The sequence below is a fragment of the Lineus longissimus genome, chromosome 6 (assembly GCF_910592395.1).
Source record: "Lineus longissimus chromosome 6, tnLinLong1.2, whole genome shotgun sequence".
NCBI lineage: Eukaryota > Metazoa > Nemertea > Pilidiophora > Heteronemertea > Lineidae > Lineus > Lineus longissimus.
In genome coordinates, this window is record NC_088313.1 from 16,155,957 (window position 1) to 16,180,159 (window position 24,203).

At 42.7% G+C, this 24,203-nt stretch overlaps 1 protein-coding gene across 4 annotated transcripts in view; it reads right to left on the reverse strand.

Annotated features, from left to right (window-relative positions):
• LOC135489185 (E3 ubiquitin-protein ligase RNF38-like) overlaps positions 1-24,203 on the reverse strand; it is a 56,344-nt gene that overhangs the window by 11,449 nt on the left and 20,692 nt on the right. For 3 of the 4 annotated variants that reach the window (XM_064774407.1, XM_064774406.1, XM_064774409.1), the window contains 5 exons: positions 16,778-16,998; positions 1,672-1,879; positions 1,015-1,371; positions 588-761; positions 87-187 (listed from right to left, as the gene is read on the reverse strand). In XM_064774407.1, coding sequence (XP_064630477.1) covers positions 87-187; positions 588-761; positions 1,015-1,371; positions 1,672-1,879; positions 16,778-16,998 — 1,061 coding nt within the window. Of the gene's footprint in view, positions 1-86; positions 188-587; positions 762-1,014; positions 1,372-1,671; positions 1,880-11,854; positions 14,181-16,777; positions 16,999-24,203 lie in introns of those variants that run through there. The other variant, XM_064774405.1, reaches the window with a different exon arrangement.

Genomic DNA, 24,203 nt, shown 5'->3' on the forward strand with positions numbered 1-24,203 from the left:
AGGCCTGGTAATTGAGACGAGAATGGGAATGGGTGAGGCGTTCTGATGTTTATAGTACTGTGATAAATTCAAATCTGTCTACTCACAGGAAGTGTAAAAGGAACCCAGGATATGGTGGTGGTGGAGGTGGAATTGACCGCCACCTACTTCGACCAGTCGTTCTCCGTGGATAACGCGGGTATGGACCCTGGAAGACAAAGGAAAGCAATGAAAATATGGCAGACGCTGCTCAGAAAATGTCTTGTTTCTGTCAGTTCTTTGGAAACCGAGCAAAGGACTCCTCAATTCTTCATATCAACCAAACAGCTGTCCCTGTATTCCTCGTATGAGTCCTTGTATCGGTTCTCATCGTAGGACAGCATTTTGAGGGGCATGCATTCTCATGGTCATTTGGTGTATTACTACGAGTTTAAAGGAGGCCACAAAACCGAAGTCAATTCTAAATTTGCACTCGAAGATAACTTGTTCACATCCAGTCAATGGTCTTTTGATCAATTTATTCTCTGGAATGACTGATGCTGCCTCATTGCAAGTTAGTTTAACAACTTGCTTTCCTGTTTACACAGATTCAAGCAGACGTTACTTACATATAATTCATGTGGATACGGTGGAGGATGTATCTGAGGCTCCTGTACTAACACTGGAGAAGGATGGCTAAGGGTGGGCCCGTGATGTTGGTGTATCGTGTTTGATAGATGTTGATGATATGTCGGGTGACCCGGGCGGTGTTCTCCCAACATTTGTTGCACTTCTTCTTCTGGCTGTAACAGAGATGACACTCATAGTTAGACGGGGAAATTCTGATTAAAGTTTCAATCTTTGGAGAATGACTGTTATGAAATAGGCCGGAAAGATTTCATACACGCTTGAAGACAGAGGTTTGGGTCCACCTCAAGTCCAACACACCAAACCAAGGACCCTGGGTGCCAAAACATACAAGCTCTCTTGAAGCTGCACACATCTGAATCACAACGGTATGCGTTGGGCTTTACAAAGAAGAGAACAAACTCGTACCTGAACTTGATGTGTCTGTGATAAAAGCTGCGTGGTCGGCGTCATGTGATGATGCTGATGATGTAACTGCTGATGCGGGTGATGATGGGCCTGCATCGGGTGGGTCGTCGGATGGTGATGGGGGTGGAGCATGGGCGGGAGAGTGTGGTGACCGACGGGCAGCTGAGTGAGGCCACACGGAGGGAGATGTTGGATGCTACATGGAATCTGCATGCTACACGCTGGAATGGACCAAGTTGGCTGACTTGTGCAGCCGGGGATGTGCGCTGTTGTACACACGGGGATGGGGATGTGATGCTGTCCCGAACACACAGGTATGGCGTATGGAGGCACAGACACGGGGGCTGACACTGGCACCTGAAGAGAAGAGAGAAAATTTGATTATTTATTTTCAAACAAAAGAAACTCAAGATATCCTCCGATACAACTAAAGGTGACACACCAGGACTGGGTTGTTGCAAACAGCATGTAGATTACTTTGGTGTTAACATCATGTTTGTACATGACTAACACCATATTTGCCTTGTCAGCTTTATAACGAGGCAGACGCTCTTCAATCATTTGCCCGTTTTGCATTGACATCTAAAAAATCGAGAAGAATTATGCAGTAAAAAGCTGTTGACTTTGAAATCAAGAAATATGCAGAAAGTTACTCACCCTTCTGTTCACCTGCTCAACGTCTATGACAACTGGATGCTGCTGCTGCTGCTGCTGTGGTCGCGGCTGTGGCTGCTGCGGTTGCGGCACCAATTGTGGATGAACCTGACGTGCGGCCATATTGGGAGGCTGGAATGCACGACGTTCAGGCGATTCAGTCTGTCGATTCGACGGGTGACGATCTCGCATTCGACGACGTGTTCCAGGACTGTAACGATAGAACGGCAGAAATTTTAAATGTTGTTCCGTTTGATACTATTGGTTGATGGCTTCGGCCGTAAAAAGATGTTGCAGTGTGGCTTACAATGTCCCCTGGAACACATTTCTGTAAAAAAATGAAATCTGAATAACATTAATTCAAACGAGATTATTTTGTTTCCTGTGAAGCAGGCTGATCAAGTTTAGACATTTCAGCATTGATCATCAAAATGACCTGAATAATAGCAAGAAACAGGCACCTAAAAATAAATATTCATCAATTAGTTTTGTATTTTTGACTGAAGCCATTCAGGCCTTCGAATTTGACGATGTGAATTAGTTTTCATAATCTGTAGCTGAATAAACATAGACTGCCATCCGCTTTGCCAGGATTTGTATTTTTTTGTCCAGTAGCAAAACCGTAACCTATCACTCCATAAACAGTGCAAACAATTTGCTCAGTTGGAGGCAAAAAAGATCAGATAACAAAACTAGAAATACAATACACAAAAGAAAACGCTTTGTTCTGTTTGAAAAAATCCAACACAGGCATTGAGGTCCAGTCCCTCCCTACAGGGTGGGATGAACTATCGGCACAGGAGCCTTTTAATCATCGCAGTAACTGATTTTTTTGCCACAGGGGGGTAGAAATATTCCCAGAGCGGGGATAATGTGACATCACGCAGATGGGCCCTGCACCACTCACTCAGTGTCCCAGGAAGATTTGTATCATTTGTAGGTTTTTGTCCCTCTGGGGGCGATTTATGATAAGCCACGATAAACAATGTCACATGGCAAGAGACAAAGCCACCGACGAGGGAGTGATTATTTTTAACTTAATCCAACAAACCTTGTTTTAACTTGTTTTTTCTGAGATGATCTGTTTGAGGGTCGTGAAGTACAGGATGTTGCCAAGTACAAATTGCCAGACTATACGAATCTGGGTGTGTGGAAATTACCGTTTCACAGCAGACGATTTTCAGGGCATCATCTGAGTAAATGCCAAGCAAACCAAAAGACCAGAATCTACACGCTCGAAGGCTGCATTTGTCTGATCTAGACGCATCCATCACACAACTATCATTGAATTTTTGGTTCCATTTCTGTCCCATAGGTGGCCACAGACTTTGCCTTCATGTCTACTCATGTTATCAAAAGGATCAACATGAGATTCAGATTACAAATTCTCGCTCACACCTAGTTCCAAACCTGCCTATAGGTGGCTATCACTTCCGTTCGAACATGGTACCAGACCAGCTGTTCGCATCGGTATCTTAATTAGCATGATCGTTGACCAACATGAATAATGTATAGTAAATTAATTCAGATCATGCCAACGCCTGTTCGAAATTTCTATTCAGGACGAGCGCGGTGGCTGTGTAAAGAATACCGAGTGATGCCGAGGCAGTTGATGGGCAGGCTTGTGTCCCGTATTGCATGCACTAGACAGCTGAGCCTTCCCTTGAACAATAGCAATCAAGATTATTGTATTTCCATTCCAACTGACGGAACAGACTTTGTGCGTGATGGAGACGACATCCACAAATATGTTGAATCAGCATTTTCAGACAGTCGACCAAATCCCCAGGAAAACAATCGTGATGGGACTTCTACAAATAAATGTACATGCCTCATTACTTTTGCAATTAGCGAAAATTTCAGAATTTAAAAAAATTTATTGTCTGGTGGTGGATTTAAGTTACCTCTGGTTTTCAAATCAAAAAAAATTTCTTTTTGTATAATTTTTAATTTTGCGAACCTGTGCTATAAGCAAATTCCACAAAAATCACATGCCGGCGAGAATTTAACAGTTTACATGCAGTAACATGTTAAAACTGAAAGAAAGATTTGAGTAAGATATTGTGTAAATCATCTGTACGTGCAGCAAAACACGTCAGGATGTGTAGGAACCGAAAAAATATTGTCATCTACACGCACGGTACGCCGTGAACAGCTGATGGCCTCATACCCTGGATACAATCAGCATCAACAGCCAATTGAAATATTGGCGAAAATGTTCAAACAGCTGCGAGGACAATGTAACTCAGTGCCAACTGCATTACATCAGGTAGACTTACATGCATATGCATGCTTTCTGGTTAAAGTTGACGATGCCATGTGCAGTTCGTGCAGATCAATTTTGTAACTTTACGTCTAATATGGTTGCACTTAGACTTTTTTTCATGAACGGTTCATGAACACTGACATTAATGAACACTTTGGTTTCCTGAATGGAACGTAATGTTGAAGTGTCACAGCACTGGTAGGAACATTTTTGCAACTCATTGAACTATCGCTGGGTAAGACGAGAGCCAATCAGGGTAAAATCAGGCTGTGGCATGTAAATAAACATCTAAAATGCCGAAAAAGCTAAACTAGGTCAATCGAGCTCATATATACTTGAAATCATAATGCAATAAAATATCGGCCACTCAAGACTGGCTGGGGACAAAAGGTGACTTGAAAGTAAAGAGTTTATAGTGACAATAACCTTGATATTTAAAAAAAAACTATTTCGGCCGTACACCAGGATTTCTAGTGCAATCATTTGTTTTCATTTTCTTATGCCCAAAGACTCGCCAAAGAGTTAACTCTGGCCCTGGGAAAATCTATACAGAATATTCGAACAGTTCCTCAACGAAAGAAAGCTACAGAGCAACCTTAGACAGAGGTGGCTGTGGCTATGGCATGCTTCCATAGGCCTACAAGTAGCGCACGAATTCCACGAAGATTTAGATGAAATATCCTTACAACAATAGATCACTGAATACAACACCGGCACTAAAAATAGCCACGCTACCGTTTTCTGTGAACATTCTTACTTCCCTCCTGCCTACCTGTATATCATTTTTTGACCTATCACTAATCGCTGCGTACCATCCTGGAGCACGATTGGATAGATATATCGCTGGAGTCTGGGTAGCATTCCGAGCTGGGAACGTATATGCTGATCCATGGTGTATGTTACAATCTTTCTGTTAGCCGAGTAGAGTCTCAATAGCAAGATCGTACTACAAAGTCAAAGTCGGCAAAAGACGAAGCTTAGGGAGTGCTTATTCGGGATCTGAAGCGACTCAATGAGTTAATCCAAGACTATATTGTATTGTTACCATCCATGACAGAATCTGCTAAGAACTCGAGTATCAAACTGGTACAATATTCCAATATTGACATCACCCTGAATACACTTCTTTCACATTGTGTGTATGTCCTTTAGATTTGCCAAAGCAGGATGAGGTGCCGACAAAACTACATGTGTCATTGCACACTATACATGTACTGGTCAGTAGTCGAGCAAGATCACCAATTTACCATTCTGTCCCCAATACCCAAACTCGGGTAAGGGGGAGATACGGTCTGTCACCACCAAGGACAATATTCCATTCACGAATCTTGATCACAGGGGTCTCCGGCAAACAAAGCTACACACCGGAACTGTGACCGTCACCTGTAAACTGTTTTTCCCACATCGAGTTAACCGCATGGGTTCTTGTCCACCATAATCCAATCCCACACATATACTGTTTTCCGGACAAATAACTTTTTTTGAATTCCAGCAAAGCCTAATTCTATCAAAGCACAGGAAAATCCTTCTAAATTTGTTGGTGCACGGCTTAAGAATGTGAAGGCATTCATACACAGGATGTATGCTGCCCTCTCAGGTTAAATGAGACTTAATATCCCAAAATTATGCTCGAAATTCCTCCGAAATGCAAGCAGACGAACTCCTGACTTCCTTTGTTAGCCCTCACACCAATAAAATACGTGCTTACTCTAGAAGGCCCAGAAGCTAATCTAATCCAATACTATTGCTAAAGTGTTAGCTGGTCACATGTCTAGCTAGCATTGTCCTTAGAATTGTTGACACAAAGGCTAGGACGCTAAGAGGGCTAAAATACACATTTGAATACATACATTTAGCATGTACAAATAGCGTATACTGGTGGTCATTGTTACAGGACCTTTCAACAATGTTGGCAATTCATGTAAATTCTCCCATGTGGGAAGGCTAGCTCAAAGCCGGGCTCCCACAGACCTGCACGCAGTAATTACACAGCCAAATAACTTTTGAAATTGGAAACCGAATAGCAATTTCCTTGTCTTAATTAGACGAAATCGCAAGTTGAATAAGTGTGCATTCATTATATCGTTTTATCCTTATGGGGGTTCAGGCATGTCCCCTATAACCGAGCCAGCAGACCATTCTGATATCAAATGAATAACTGGCGCTGGCATCTCTATGTACCTGTTTACCTCAACATACCAGCATATCAAACTTTTTATGGAAATTAATGACAGACCATGCATTGCAAATACCATCATTTTTACTTGGGGAGTCAGGAATTGTAAGTGCAACATTTAGATTTGCACCAGCAACACTATAAAGCTATTCATCATAGTCCTCCTTTTTTTCAGGAGAAATGCATCTCTTTTTCTGTTGCTTTATACCTGAGGTTAGAATTGTAACAAAGCAGATGCATTTGGCCTTTGAGGCAAAAACAGCAATTTGGGAAAGTTTCCGTTGGATGACTTGCAGCAGTAGGATTCATTCGTGCTTGTCTCATCAGAAACAAAGATGGCATAAAAAAGGCATTTCAATTGACTGAGAGTAAAACATTTGCTATTGACTGGGAATGGAACAACCATATAACACTTGTCATTGGTGATACAGCTTGTGAATTAAGTCAAAGTATGTCACATCAGTCACAGCCCTCAGACCCGAGTAACTCACTACAACCATCCTGTATTACCATAATCAACCCATTTTCTATCATTATCTCTATAATCTAGTCCTAATTAAGTCACATGTCCTCCATCATATGTGATTTCTCACCAATTAGGGCCATTAAAAATGGCCCTAGGCACTTATTCCTGTTTCGTGCACTTTATCTGTGGCCAGATGCGGGCCCAAGCTGAGATTTTGATAAAGCACCACTTGGAAGGGATATGACCTGCTAATTACTGTAGTTTGGGTACATACGGGCAGGAACAAGGCCCTTAAATAGGCTTGCTTCCTGAATCATGAGCTTGAGCATTATACATTAACTTCGTATCTTTCATAAAATCAAGTGAGTGGCTCCTTGAGCATGACCAACAGAACCAACCAGGAAGGAGAGAACACCGGCATCCATCCTTGAAATTCATTTAAACCTTGTAAACCTTGGTGGACTTCGGCAGAATAATGAGCAAACAAAGCTGTGACATAATTTGCTACCTTAATCTAGACAAAGATACCCCCTCTCTTCACCCATTGTCCAAAATGAGTTGAGACCAGAGTGGGTTAACCGCTCCAACGAGGATTGGCTGTATGCAGGCAGCCTAAAAGGTGTCGCACTCCAGAACAAAAGCTGTAAATTGGCACGTCCACAGCTTGCAGGACATGTGAGCAATCGCCTCCAATTGTCTTTGTCCTCGGCTGCGGGGCTGTTGAGAAGGCTATCCAACGAGCCATCATCTGCGCCCGGCCACTCGATAACGCACTCGCACAAAGCTCGTCACAAAATGTAACACGAGACAAGTGAGTATCGTTTCGGCAACAGATGGTTTTTGGTTTAGCGAAGGAATACATTGGAATGAATGCAGAACTTAGACCCCTTCCATTCAATACTTATTGAATCCAATTTCAGAGGTAGGTCATGCCTGCTTATCACAAGGCTTTAATGCATGACCCCCTTTTGGTACAGCGGACCAGCAGTCTAAATTTCAAGTTAGGCCAACGTTTCCATATTAAAAGCAAAACAAACAGTTCTATCAGATTGTTTTTTCTATCTTAATTGGTTCATTCTGAAACAATAGACCTACACGGCAGACAGATGATAACAATGGCATATATAAGTCCGACCTGCTGCAACCTGGCTTTGAACCCTCGACCCCTAGATAATGATTCAACGCTAGCTCACCCTCACCAAGTAAACCTTGGCAGGTCATCACAATTTCAATTTGTTTGATTGGGGAGATAAGCAGGTTGATTTAATATGAGCTGTGGAGGAAAGTTGACTCACACTGACCTGCGCCTTTGTTTCAACACAGGACATGACCAATATTTACATTCTCAAAGCCTACATTGAGTCAAGATGGCCAAATTGATAACTGATTTAACGAGGTGAAGTTCATCAGACAATTCCAAGTCCGGGCAATGGTAAATCTGCCTGATAGGTTTAGTAACTAGATTTAGACTTTGTGTTGACTTTAGTTGACATATTCCTGCTATCTGATTTCCATCACAGTTGATAGAGCACCCAAAATGACTGAAACATTCAGGGTGACATTTTTTCTCTAGAGTAAAACCAACGTCTTTGCACCAATAGGCTGCCAAACTTCAGTCAGAAGGTTTATGCACACATCCTTCAAGGCTTCTAGGGTTGAAAAATGCCGAGGGTGAAATAACTTCAATATGGTGGACCACGAACTTGATGGCCATCTAAGGTGAACATTTCAAGGGCCATTCTCCCACTCGATTTGAAATTGATAAGGCCGTGGGAAGTTCACTGGCTGGTTTCACCCCACTCAAGTCGAAGTCAAACTCTCCAGAACAACAAAATATCATATCGAGGATGTTTCTCAGGTGAACTTTAGATAGCGCTATCAACATACTCCGCCAAGTCTCTCACCGACTGAGCGGTTTCTGTTAAGTATCTTGAAGATAATCTTCCCAGGACTAACCCCCCCCCCCCCCTCAAAGGTACCACAAGATAACAGATATAACACATTCTGGCGAAAATGATAAGCCTTCTTAATAGATGTAGCATTGTGTTCCGGTGTTCCGGTGAATATAATGAGCCTTCTTGTTCTGGTGAATATAATGAGCCTTCTTGCAGTTGCATTCTACCTTAAAATGAACCCCTTTACAGATGTAGAACAACTTGTTCTGAGAAATATAAGTCTTCTTGAAACAATGTTCGCTGGTACTGTTATGTATGGCTCAACGAAAGTACCAATTGACCTGGCTTGACCAGAATACAAGGATGCGCATACATGAACTTCCTCATCCCAGCACCATCAATTCATGCTCCAAACCAGAAAACAGGATCTAAACGGCACATGGCTGTGTAATCACAAGGCAGTAGACCACCATGGGCAGGGGTTAACCCATTCCAAGCATACCAAGTATGTATAGGTTAATGTTTACCTCCAGAACCTGAGGAATAACAAAGTTGCCAGAGTTGAAAGCAACTCATCATTGATGATTAGCAGACGCTGCACATCAACAAACCGAGATTCCACCAAAACTCAGCATAAAGTTTTCTAAGAAAGACCAAGGAGATTTTTATAGCAGAGAGTGCAATGATTAACGCAGGCAACAAAAATTGCTAGTCTGTGGGGTCATTGTAAGAGTCTGTGATAAAAATCAGCCATCACTGTCACATGCTAATTGGCGATCTCTGAAGAGCCACGGCAATACCAAGATCGAACTGAATATCTTCCAATAAGTAATCGTAGCCATTCAGATGAATTCTGAGAAGCTGCAGTGTCATAGAAGACATGAAATGTCTAATTCTTATAATCTATATTCAGATCATAATCTAATAATAACCAGGTATAGTCAAACGGTGTCTGCCCATTCCGCCTCAACCTTATTCGCCTTATCCAATTTTGCCTTCTCCCATTTAGCCTTCTCCTAACTTGCCTTTTCTCAATTCGCCTTCTACGATTTCGCCATCGTCTTATCTCGCCTTTGTTCCAATTGGCCTTCTTCCTAACTCGCCTTCCTCTCATCTTGCCTCATCCTAGTTTGCCTTTTCTTATTTCGCCTTTGTCCTATTCTGCCTTGGTTTCATCCTGCCTTATCTCATCTTGCCTTTTCTTGATTGACCTTTGTGTCAATTCGCCTTCTTCCCATTTTGCCTTCTCCCATTTCGCCATATCTCACCTCGCCTTTTATCAATCCGCCTTTGCTTATCTTGCCTTTGTTCTATTTTGCCTTGTTGTCTTGAGAGCTAACTCGTTCTGTGAGAAGGCCTCATAATTCCCCAATGATCAAAGGAATACATCTTCCAGATTGCTGGATTTGAGTAGGCCTATTGACTATAGTTCATAATAAAGAACTTCAGAAGCACTCACACTTTGAATGATCAATAAAATACTTAGCACCCCCATCCCTCCTGTATAGTACCAGGTCACAAGTCTTACTTATCAAAGAATGCCAAAACACTATGCCAAAATATTTCCATGAAAGACTTGGAAAACTCTAAGATTTGACAAACATGGGTAAAGATACTAAGTTGGTTTTGGAGATACATGTAAGCTTACATGTAGATGGTTCAGAAGTTATGAAGATTTGAAAACATTGGTAATTAAACAACAGCCTTTGGGTAGGGTACCAAAACATAATTCGTGGAAACACTCTTATATGAAAGATTGGCCCCACAAACATGGGTAAAAGAGACAAAAGTCTTTTGTAATATGGTATGTAATGTAATATGACTATAATGGCTGAGAAGTTATCTACACTTGTAATTTTGGCAATGTCAACCGGGTTTTGGTTGGGGGTACCCCCGAATGGACCTGAGAAGCCCTTCAACACTGTTGAAGACACTTTCATATGAAAGATTGACTCAACAAACCTGGGTAAAGACACCAAGTTTGTTGCAAAGTAGGAAGAAGGCGAAATGGGAAGAAGGCGAAATGGGAAGAAGGCGAAATAATACAAAGGCGGGGTGGGTAAAGGCGAGATAGGATGAAGGCAAATTAGGACAAAGGTAAATTAGGACAAGGTGAAATAGGAGAAGGCAGATTAAGACAATGGCAAACTGAGACGAAGGCAAGAATGGATAAGGCAACTTGTGATAAGGCAAGATAAAACAGAGGCAAAATAGCATAAGGCGAAAAATGAAAAGGCGAAAAAAGACAAAGGCGAGATAGAATAAGGCGGATTGGGAAGAGGCAAAATTGGAAAAGGCGAAATAGGAGAAGGCGAAATGTATATTTTTTAAAGGCAAAATGGGAAAAGGCGAAAAAAGACAAGGCGAAATGGGCATGAACCAGTCAAACACAGTCATTTCACAGTATCCCTCCATCACCAACATCACCGGTTGCTACGTAACCATAACAACAACTACCAATACCATAGAATATTTTGGTTTCCAAGGCAACTGGCTAGGCCTATAACAAAATAGGCTTAGGCTGGCAAAGTTGGTTGTTTTTAGCGTTAGTGCTTGACACGTAACTGAGAATACTGGATTTATACAAGAAGAGCAACAAAAGCTCCTGGATCGGATAGCTTTTCCTATTACTGATCACCATAAATGCTCCAAAGTACAAATTCTCAACATCAAATTCATTAACCAGAGGGAGAGATATGATAACAAGTTTGACCAAGTAGGGATTCACACTTGCAACCATCAGTTTCCAAGTTAGTTTTTCCACTACACCACCGACAACAAGCCATACATGTACTGTCTACTCATTGTCTATCAAGAGGGCTAATCTAGGACTGTCAGGGGTTCAACATAGGGAACCAAACCACCCACAACAAGCCACGCACTGTTGACTGGCTGAATGAGTCTAGCCAGGCTAACCAGCATCAGATGAAGTGCTGACTATTGCTACCAATTATGACAAATCAAGTTAGCAATAGCATCTTCATGAATCATGTTAGCTACAGTGTATGATAGCTATGTGCAAAGTTGATGACTGGACATTGCTGTAGCATCATTGCAACATATCATGGGAGAAAGTACAAGACAAAGATATGTAAATGAAGAGGAGGTCTCCCTGCAATGGCAGCTATACACTGCGGTTCCACACATGGCAGGATTTTGAGTCAGTGTTACAAGACTGTCAACTGAAGATGGAAAATTGAGATGACTAAGAAGAGCAACTTATTGTATTAAAATGATGGATGATAGGGCAATAGATACTTCAAATGATGGTCATAGTATAACATGTTGCTGTGACATCAATTTGGTCCAACACAGCACAACATTCTGCGTCTCAAAATCTGAAAATGTGAATGATGAAGAAAAAGTATGATAAGTGGTCATACCTTGTTGGTTCAACACTGCCGCATACGGCCTGACATAGGTCACGAATCAACTTGCAGAAATCACGCAGCATCTGTCGAGGGTTGAGGTGGATACAGACGTCCACTGCCAGGCCGCGAAGACTCATCAGGACCTCATCGCTGGCATTCCCTTGGGAGACTTCGTGCAGGACTGACTGGACATTGTGCATAGTACGCTGGCGTAGACTTGCATACTTCATCATATGTACGGAGAGTGTGGCCATGACGACATCGTGTAGCGAAACGTTCCATGCCTGGCTTATATGGTGCATCCGTAGGCGCGTTTGACTCGATCTTGGATGGAACATCACGTTCTGGTACAGCCACAGATATGTCTCGAAATAGAACTTGTTTTGCAAGTAATGAAAGAAGTATGGTAGACTCCTCATCGGGAATACCGTAATCCCTGAATCCGGCATGCCCGGCCGACTAGTCTGTGGGTACGGTGGAGCCCGGCTCGCTGGTTCGCGCACCCTGTGCGGTGTGAAACCGGTTTGTGTCTGGTTTGGGGGACCAGCAAGGTCCAAGGCACTAGCAAAGTACAGTAGTCGGTCCGGATGTAAATTTTCATTTACCCGTCTTATATGATGTCGGTTCATATGTGGCGGCGACTCCGTTTGAGTTGCCGCCGTTTGTACCGGATGTCTATGAGGCGGCATGCGCCGGTCCATGTGATTATGAAGCACCCCTACCCCTCCAGCCATGGAGGATAGGTTCATTTGGGGCCACATGGCTCCAAGCGGGTAACAGTCCGTCCTGTTATTCGTATCACTTATTAAAATATCCTGAGCTCGGGTTATTCCCTCACGGACGCCAAAACTAGGCTGCCGTCGGTACACGCGCTCGCTTTGAGCATTGTCAATGTTTTGTACATGTCCGTCGCAACCGATGTGCAAGATACTTGAAACGTTCTGGGCAACTGTATTGTACGCACGTTGCCAACCGATCGACTCGGGCATTGATGATTAAAGACTACAGTCGCAACATGAGAATCAACGAGGTTATATTTTGAGGCGGATGACACGGATTAGACACTCACACACACAGTCCATTGAATTATCCACTTAATACCATTCTAGCATGCACTATGACAGATAAAATACACGTGCAGATTCAATCGTACATTTGTAGCAAAGCGAGGTGTATACGATAAACTTTGATATATATATCTATTATAATTTGATCTATAGAGTATATATAAAAATAAGAGGTAAACGCTATTCTCTAGAAATTCCAAAAAAACATACGTTGGTTATATATATATCTATAATAATAGGAGAATTTTAAAATAGCAACTTGACAATTATTTATAAGTTGGAAGTTTAGTAAACACGAGTTCCTGGAACTAGTTAAATCCTGAGTAAATAATGAGAGTGAGTGACCGTTGGCAAAACACAAAGCTGGCTATGGTTCACAAACATATGCGGTTACACGGCAGTGTTTCTACTTGACTATTGCTATCACAACTAAGCTCCACAAATGCTCTAGTTCCCTTTTCTCTGAACGAGACAGTGATTATATAACTTCTAAAAGCAGAATGTCCAAGATACAGCGCTCCACGTTACGTTTAATACCACGGAAACTTATCCCACGAAATCACAAAAGGCACAAATGCAATGGTTCTCTACGAGGAATGTATGCAGGCTAAATGGGGCATCGAAAACATTGATAACACAGCAGTATTGAGACGACTAGAAGAGAACGTTACGTTACGATACGTATGTTATGGTTCAAGCTTGCACGTTTCCAAATTCTAGGCACCGAGTGAGTAATAGATGGGGGAAGCCTTCTTTATGTCTCACTGTAGTAACCCTGACATCATACGTCTGAGTCAAGATGCTTGAATCACCAAAACTTCACACACAGAACGGGGTTCCCTCTGCACTAATCGAACATGTAAATGTATCTTCTTCATAATTAAGTCATTCCCTGGTACGATGTCTTCCAACTCTGGTGCCGTTAGTCATTTTATGCTGGCGGATCACTGTCCATAGGGTGTACCCAGCAGCCTGTACATCCCCTACTACACCACCATGGAAGCCAGAATGTTAGCTATACAGCCAGCCAGCCAACACAGCGAGAGCTGCTAGATCAATACAACCAACCTATGTTACATTATACTGCAGAGAGAGTAGCTCATGCTCAAGGTCAGAAACACAGAAAATTCACACAAAGACTCCACGATATTGCAATTCAGGCGTTTAAGAATTCACAAACATAGTCCTATGCACAATGTCCTCCAGAAAAGCACCTGTGGATGCGGCTGGATTCCACCGAAATTTGCCCACAGCCCCCAAGTTCATGCTTATTATTGTTGATATGCCTGGAATTAGTCACTGCTTATTAGCATAATCTATGCACGTTTTATGAGGGCGTTCATAGGTGTCAGCACCTGTATGTATACATATCCGGCCATGAATTATCTCGTATATGTTGAGTGTATTTGCCCGTGTATGCTATGTCTATGTAGTCAGCTGTACGGCACATAGGTTCAGATAGAGACTATATAAGAATAGAGCACTACACGTCCACAAGACCTGCCTTGTTGAAGAGTGCCCACTTAGATTGGGAAGATCTGCCCATACTCGCCCTTAACATTGCGGGCCAAGAACATAATAGAGGCACTCCTCATGCATGACTTCAAAACCCACATTCTTCGCACAATCAGAAAATACTCAGGTTGGGTTTGAATAAAATGGAAGTCGGCCATTGTTGTCAGACGGAAACTCAGCTGATGATTGGGCTCATCAATGCAGGGGTGACACTGGAGTTGTTGAGGGGTTTCAGTTGGAAAATTTCTTAATTGTGGCAAAGCCTTGTAGAATATTACAGCAGGTCTATACATGCACATCTCAAATACATTGTTCCTAATAAAACACCATGTTTCGTTCATTCATGTAGCTATTTTTGCCATTTCGAAATTTCAAACTGATATTTTATCAACAAGGTTGGCTGGAAACAGAGTAATATCTGAAATTACACCAGCTTTGAAAATAATCACTCCAATTGTGTTACTGGCACACTATGGCGAGCCAATGATTGCGTGACAAAGTTTCATTCTTTCATTTCGAACAAAACGGTTTCAAAAAACTTCAGGCGAGAGATGGTGCAATTGTCCAATCGAGAACCCCCAGTTTTTGATAATAGCATATTGACTAATTGCCCACATCAGCATCGGTGAATCAAACAATGTCCCCATCATGTCGAGCATTGTGTTGACAAAAGACCATCCCTCGGCAAACCAGATAAGGGGACATCCCGTTGCGGACAGTGTGCCTGCATATGCATAATTTTCACCATTTTCAACTCAATGATGACAATTTCATTAGAGAAACTATTTCGGCAGTCAGTCTTGTGGTTTAAAGTGTCAAACTCATGATCTGCACATCATGCCCAACTCTGATATAGAGGGAAGTCACACATCACTTGAATTGCTATGTCTTTGGATGAGGTAAAATAACCTGCAAGAAGCCGGTATATCAAACAATGTCCCTCTCATGTTTGCCCATCGTGGCAGTAAAAAGACCATTACAATTACATAAGGGCGGGGAGATATCCCGCTGTGGGAAGTGTGCTTGCACCAGAGTGCTGTGCCAAGCAGAAATAGCAGCCCACATCAACCAGATGGGACGTGCGTGATAAGATGAGATAACTTGCCCGTATGGATAACTATACCCCATTTTCAAGTAAATGATGTGGGGTGTGCGGCCTCCTTGCGCTAACAAAAGACACTGTTCAAAAACGACAAGGGTTAACTCAAGGCAAAGCCAACAGTACAGTGCTGCCATCTGTCTGAAGGACTTTCAGTGAAGCTTTGATGCTCACATTTTCGACACACAAGAGACACAAAACTTTATGGTCTGCAGACAAAACAGGATGACTTGGAAAAACTTGGGCAAATCTACATCAATCAGTTCCCCCCCTCGCCCCGCAGCCAATTTCAGGGTGAAATAGCGAAGTTTTATCAAACTTTAGTACAGCGTTGGTTTAGAAGATGGCAGCACTGTCAAATGCACTGGATGTATTGACTGTGTTGTGGGCGTCATGAATCATTTCACAGAAAATGGAGTATGCTGATGTCATGAGATCCTGGTCGTTACATCAGGAATCTAAATGGGCGGGGGGGGGGGATATCAATATGTAAAAGAAATGTCACGCATGATGGAACAGAAATAGAAATCGACCTTTAGGATCCTGCATGTTTTCTCCTCCATACCGTGTTGACATTCTGTTGAGCTGGTTGATATCATGCTGCAGAGTAGAACAGCTCAAGATTGCGACCTACTTGTATTTTAACACTGAAAAGGCTACACTTATAACAAGAAAGTTTCAGATTATCTCGGAGGGTGGGAGATGCAGATGATATCCTGAAAAGTGAACATTATGAACAACGAAACTGAAATAGCAATCAATCTTTACGAACCTGGTATATTTTCTCTCCCACCATGCGATGACATCCATCCGTGCTGGTGAAAAACTACTAGGTGGCAGTTTCTGTGTGGTCTTCTGACACCTCTCCATATATGTTCAGTCTCTATTCACGTAAAGCTAACAACAACAACATGCAACATCCCAGGCCCCTTCAAGGGTTCAAGACTGGGGCCAGTATGATCCAACTCTTCCTTTACCAGTGCCGCAACACCAGGCATCACTACCGTACTGTTGATAGCAATACAGTTTTCTCCGCATACTCGTCACAGCATGCTCACTTATCTCGTTTCAAATTAAATTCTATCTGATGGCTTGGTCTTTAGGCAGGTGGCGCTAGCACTCTCCCGACGGTCAGACGGGTCTGACAGAACATCACAACATGGGAAAACAACAGTGCCACCTGTCTAAGAGCAAGGGGACCGGGCTACATCTTATCAAACAAAACCACACTTATATCAAACATATAAATCTCACCTTCCTCTCCCTCTAGGAGTATTGCATCGGTCCGTTGAGATACGTCGCTGCTGCGTCGTGCTCCGCCGCCGTGGCCGCGAGTTCTGATCGACAACATGTTGGACTACTTGATGGTGGACTTGTTCGGGCCACGTCCGCCCCACTGGAGGAGGGCTCGGTGACGTCGTCAAGTCAATGACGTTTTGGGAGAGCTTTCGTCTTTTCCGCGTCGGACTTTCACTCTGGAGAAGACAGAATGATAAGAAACTTTATTAGGATTTGCGAATTAAGTGTCTAAAGATGTTAAAGTTTGAACGATGTGTCATGTACCACAATTTTCCAAGATCACGCATCAGGATTTCCACCAAACACTTTGTATAGTTGATTTGGACTTTTGAGGGTTAACGTCTTATTGGGCTAAAATGGACTGATCCATTGCCAATATATTTTCGCCAGGAAAAAATAAAGGCTTGGCAGAATGACCCAACAACCAGCCTGAGGGTGGAATGCTAAAATTGAGAGAAACAGGATGAACAGAATAAAGGCTATAGAAAATCTCTCCACCCACAAGGGGGCTAAACGTCCCTGATGTAACCGAGTGTAATATCCTAAACTTGACGTAATTTGGGGATTTGGGGACAACAGCAGGATTGGCACCAATGGCCATTGGCTAAGGCGCTAAGGAGAGGTTTGATTATAGGCTCAGCCAAGATAAGCAGATTGGAGCAGTGCTAATTAATAATTGGTTAGCTGATATTGGTCTTTTGGGGTTCTGGGTTACTTACATAATGCAAAGTGAGGCAAGTTGAAACCGCTCTTGAAATTTAATTCTTTCCTACTCAATTGACTCAAACTGGTACCAAATCCAAGATGGCTGACTTGTCGTCCAGCTTGGATTTGATGCTGTTTGATTAAAAAACAACCAATTCGATCCCAATAAAAAATCACAAAAATGTATCCAAGTCCTTCAAAAGCGTCTGCAGCGCAATGCATCTATGCTGATGTCTAAGTTACATTGAAATGAAATTGTACATTTTTCATTTATCAATCCATCAAGCTGCACATCAATATTACAGCATCAGCATCAATCCATGCTCTTCTAACTGCCTTTGTCCACGCAAAAACAATGCTACTCGCTCGATGGGAACGCGCACTATCCTTGGCTCGTAAAGTTGCCGGAGCGGTGAGCCCAGATGGTTGGTCATCTGATGAAGTGGCAGGCAAACAGGGCAAGAGGTGCATGAGAGCTCGGGTTGGGTGACAAACTAAAAGTGAAACTGTTGGCTTGATAAAGTGGGGTCCTTTTCTGACTGAGGAAGAGTGCCACTTGAACTTGGTCACAATGTATACTTTTGGAGCTCTAAAATGCTACGGTGGGCGTTCATAAATGAAATGGCCAGGGCCATTGTGCTCACCTCATGTGGAGGAAAGATGGATAAAGAGCATTGTATTGTGTCATGTAGTGTTAGGTTTGATGTAGGTCCAAGCAATTACAATTTCCCCAAAATGGCCAATTTACAGTACATTCGACCTCTGTGACCTTGCAAAGTAGGTCAAATCAAAGAAGACCCGGGTGACACATCGAATGGTTGTTAGAATTAGATGTACCTATGATATAAAATTGGTGCCAATCAGGCAAGTCATTACTAGGAATAATGGCATTTTGAAGAATTTAGGATTTGGCCCCCTCCCTGGAGGCCAAACGGCAAATCAGATCGCACCAAACTTCGATACCTGAGATCACCTTACCAAGGGGTACATGTGTACTTAATTTGTGATCAATAGTCATTGCAGTTAAGAAACGTGCCATAGTTACGGCCTGACGGCCAATTTACGCCATTTGACCTCTGTGACCTTGACAAGAAGGTCAAATTAAAAACCTGTGTGACATATACTGTATGGTGGTTAGATGTACCCATGATATCAAATTGGTGGCAATCGGGCAAGAAGTTAAGGAATAATCACATTTTTAAGGTTTTTGGATTTTGCCCCCTGGTGGTCAAGTGGTGAATCATATTGGACCAAACTTCAGTCCCTGAGATCACCTGACTAAGAGGTAAATGTGTACCAAATTTGGTATGAATAGTCATTGCAGTTTAGAAACGTGCCATCGTTACATCCTAACGGCCAATTTACACCATTTGACCTCTGTGACCTTGAAAAGGAGGTCAAATCAAAAACCCGGAGGATATATGATGCACCTTTGCTAGAAGTACCTACCATATTTTTTTCAAAATATCCCGACTACTATTAAGGGAGATATTGCATATTTTCACTTTTAACGTTTGGCCCCCTGGTGGCCAAACCATGAAACGAATCGGACCGAAACTTGGTCTCCAAGGTGTCATTACATAAGGGTACATGTGTACCAAGTTTCAACTCAATAGCTCTAACAGTTACGAAACGTGCCCTGCTAACGGACGACGGACGACGACGGACGACGACGGACGACGACGACGACGACGACGACGGACGACGGACGCCACGGTATGGGATAAGCTCACCTCTGCTAAGAGGTGAGCTAAAAATATCCAGTCGAACATATAATGCTACTGTTCGAAGAGCTAGGTTACCCCCTCATACAGCTGCCCTCAATAGGGGGAGGACAGGCAAAACTCTGGATGTGTGGCGCTGGTTGTCACAAGGGTACTGTGTTGTTGTGACAGAGACATGACGTCAATTTGTCCGAGGTATGACGTCATTTTGAAGCATACCCTCGGGAAACTCAGCACCACCTATCGGGATGCTGATACCCAAATCCCACATCTAAATACTTCTTTAAAGAAAAGTTATCAAGGAACATATAGTTCTTGAGGAAAATAATTACTTGCACGAAAAAACATCATGAAACCTATATTGAATTTCACATCATTTTACCTTCCCTGCAAATGGAAATACCCCATTGACAGCTGTGAGTCATCTTGCCAAAGGACGACTGATTTCCCTACAGACTAATATGACTTCACCTCGCATGCGCCTTCCGTATAAACCTGGCGTCCTAACACCCCTGGCACAGAACAAGGATTTTTTCATAATTGTCTTTGCGCTTTGCACATGTATGGCTTTTCCCTAAGGCCTAGGGAACAAGGAGCCCTATTTGACAATGGAATGTTCTTTTCTTATCGTGTGAGACACTGCAACATATTTTCACAGTGTTTCTAATGCTATGGTCTTCATTCTCTTTAGTATTTGATGCTGAGAGTAGGACAAATTGTCTCCTCCAAGATGCGAATTAAGATGAATGCGAATTGTGAGGCCTCATCAGACAAGGACGTTCTTCCACAGCTTTCCCTTATAAGATGATGTTTTGCTTCACGGCAGGATTGATTTCCTAAGGCCAACAAAATCACCTCCATGAATGATAGTTTCCAAACTGAGGGAAGGAGAGATATCATCATAAAAACCATGATCTGACTCAAGTAGAGCCAATACAGTCACCACTGAGTAACAATCTTTGGTATTGCTTCATTCCACAGTCACAACCAAGGACGGTGACGATCGCTTGGTAACCTTGAGCAATGCGGCACATGCAATATGTACGATATCAAAAATGTATAAGACTCGGTTCTATAGTGATGACATACATGCACACATTCCTTAGGGATTATCCATAAACATCAATGTGTTTCACAATCTTAACAATTATAGGGGGGGGGGGGGGGGGGGTGATAAAGGGCTTACTAAGATTGTCTTTTCAGGTGAAAACATTCAAGTCCATTGAATAATTTGAGTTTTTCAATGTTTGGATTAGGGTGACAGAGGGGGTCAAACCTAATCCTAACTTTGATATAGGATTGTGAAACCCATTGATGTTCATGGATGATCCCTTAGAATGTCACCGCCTTTCAAGTGAACTTGGTTTTATCAGAGTCACATTCAGACGTTATATCTGACTGACTTGGCCTTTGCTTCTCCTACAAGTTCAGCGACTATAAACAGAATATACATGTGATACATTGCTATATATGACATACCGGTAATATCAACGGCATAATATGAAATGATGATGAGCAGATATTTTGAGATTCACGTGAAGCCGGAGGATACCAGTCTTATTGAAAACATAACCTTTATACCGAACTTCAAGAACTATGGCTACAATGTTGTTTGATGGATGTACTAGCCTTGTTTTAATCACTACAGATGTTTTGGCGAGACAACCATAAATTTCTTGCGGTATTTGGTGAGACAGCCAATACATTTCACCAACTACGACAGCAGCACTGGTCACATCTTGAGAGGCCAGCTTCTCCGTGACTGAACCACGTTCTGTTTATGGTCTTTCTTTTAAACTCGACATGATACAGTATTAAGCCAAACCTGTCTATGTCACATAAAACTTTCCGAAAAACTGAAGTTCCTCATCGAGTGAGGTATCATCCTAACGAAAACACCCAAGGCAAAAACACCAAATTTGCCCAAACCATTAATTTATCAAAGCCACCCGTTTGATGCTGTCATATTCAGGTCTCGGCTATTGTTTGCCTGTCATTCAATTGCGTCCTGAATAAAAGCCGGCGACCTTTTTTCGGAAAATTATGAAGGGTTATTCAGTACAGCGCGATAACTTCCTGACTGTGCATAATGATAATATCGAAAAATTTCTGAATTAACGCCTTCCCACCCGAGGGCAAATTGTGTGGAATTTAATCAAAGCTATGAACCCATGCTCGGTCATGGACCTCAATTTCATGGAGAAGGAAAATGGAGGTCAGAGATCGGTGAAATGCTCCCCCTAGCAATGGACTGTGTATCATTTTAATCATGTGCACACTGATACTTCAGAGGCGGTATGGAAGACCATTACCTTCTATTTTCGTTTGAAACTACTGCGGTTGATACACGATGCCCGATGGCCCGAAGTTCAACGACAGCAGCCACAATGGAGCAGACTCGAAGAATGAAGGGGTTAACACTGCTCTATGGAATCAGCCAATCGGTCATCAGCATCTATTGGCTTTATGGAGTTATGCTTCAGCTGAAATTCAATTTTACGCCAGCCGACTGGAATCCATGGAAGGTTGATGATGCCAGACTGCATAGCAAGGCCTCCTGCGGGCTACGCTCTCAAATCATGGGTTACCGACTAGCATTTGGTTCGCTAATGCTAGATCACGGGCAGTGGCAAAGGATAAGAATGGGTTACTAAGGGATGGGATAGAATAAGGCTGCAAGCAGGACTACAGATCTAAAGCCGATATCCTTTTTTTCTTACGCAGCAGGACGCTTATCCTAATACAAGTACTAGCTCTAGAGTATTTTAGTCCAATGCATTGCTAGTCATCTGTGGAATTGGTATACACGTAAAAGGCTTGGGCCTTTCACTGACAAGACTTTAGCCCGATTCCATGTATTCACGTCTCTAGTCTTCACCATGCAACTACATGTTTTGATCCAACAAACTCAAGAACCTGACCAAATGATGGGCAAAAAATACATTCAATTTTCATCAGTGGTAGCATTGCTAGCATGTTAAAAGATTACCCATTGATAGCAAATCAGTTCCATTTTGATATATGGATTAGACCGGCAAAGTCCAAGGCTACAGAGCTTAGAGTCTACTAAAAGGATATGTGCATCCTTGTTGTTATAATTGGCTGAATCCAGGTTGCTGGGAAGGAAAGCCGGCCAACAGGCTCCAAGACTCACCAGGCATGCTGGCTGAATGATCTGGAGCCAGGAAGCCCAGACATCCATGAGCTAGGTGTGAGTTTACCCAACTGAGCTGTTGCCTTCCTTGCATCTGAAGAGACTGCTGATGTGCAGAGACTTTTCTTGACAAAAGCTCTTCACAAATGAGCAATTTCTATTGCTCCGACTGGCAATGTTACCATGACAATATGTATATTGACTGCGATTTTATAACCAGTCTGCAGTCGCTTCCGATGACAATTATTATGTTGTCATGGCTATGTCATGTCACGGCGATAGAAATCGCTTGTTTGCGGGAAACTTTATTTACCGCTGCAAAAACCAACAGCGTGACTCCTATTATTGGAGAGTTGGGCTACTGAGGGGTTTGGGAGGCCAAGCCACTGGGGTTGAGACTTTTGGGTGTGGGGGATACCATGCAAAATGGCTGACGCTAATATGGCACCCAGCCTGACGTCATCCCTTGCCTCTGCTGCGTCTATTGACGGCATATGACAATGACAGATGTAGCCAATGCCATGCACACCAAACAAGCTCTCAGGATACAGCGGACATGTCAAACTCAAAGATAGCAGTGGCGTGTGGAAATGGTTTCGCCAACAGCTACAAGCGGTCAATGGTTTGGCTGATTGTCCGCGAGATAAACCAGCGAGCTCGAACACGTCAAAGGCAAGCTACATGAAGTCTGGTTTTAGAAGGTTTCTCCTATGTTTTCGTCTACGTTATTTCACCAAGCGCCGGAATCTGATAAAATCAGAGCCAGACTTGTCAATAAGTCAGGGATGGGGATCAACATCTTATTAGGACCTTGCCTTATCCTTTGACTAGATCTGATGCCAGCTGATCATGAGAAAGGGTTAAGCTAAAAACCTACATGTGCTGAGAGTACCATTTTTAAAGATTTTAGCTTTTTATAAGTTCGGTGCTACTAATCCTGAGCTAATGTTCCCATTCAAGTATGGCAACAGCATGGCTAATTTTCTAGCGTTTTTAAAGGGAACGAGAGGGCATTGGGTTCAATCGCCCCCATTCGAGCCAGAATCAATGAACATGGGGCCACAAACCTAGATTGTATATACATGGTAAATACTTCGTGTACAGGACGGGAACATAATCAGGCGGCTATTATCAAACTGTCCACAGGCCGATTGAATATTTCATAGATTGGCCACATGCTTGGGTTAACCCCCTTATGGTCATGTGCACAGGTAACAGTGCATAAAACATGCCAGAGCACAGTGGAAATGTGTTAAATTTTATGTGGGTAGGGGATTTTTGAATAACCTGAATAAGAGTTGTGCAGGCCCCAAGCCCAATGTAAAACTTAATGTGGGTAGGAATGCGTTCTGAACTAGAGCTGTTAAGATTTTATTGGTTGTCGCATGAATTTTGAATGGATTCTAGATCAATGCTGGCAACCTAGAATACAGAGGCCGCATAATTCCACAGTCTTCTAAGCATTCAAGGAATCTTCTAAAGCCTTCGACGGCAGCATGAATTCTTAGGTCGGTGATTGTCACGAATCAGGGTATTGCCATCAGGTCAGACTTTCTCTCCAACTCTCCAACAATACCATAGTGAGACTGATGCATGATGAAGTGCCTTGCTCAAGGCCACAAATGACAACATTTTCCTAAGTCCAGGGTCAGGTTTAACATGATTATAGCAATCACCGTGTCAACCTTCATACATATTCATACCTAGGAAAGAGACAATGGTCTGCAGACAAAAATAGACAGTATTGTTTGTTATTTCGAGCAATATATCATCCACTGCCAATCAGTCAGAAACAAAC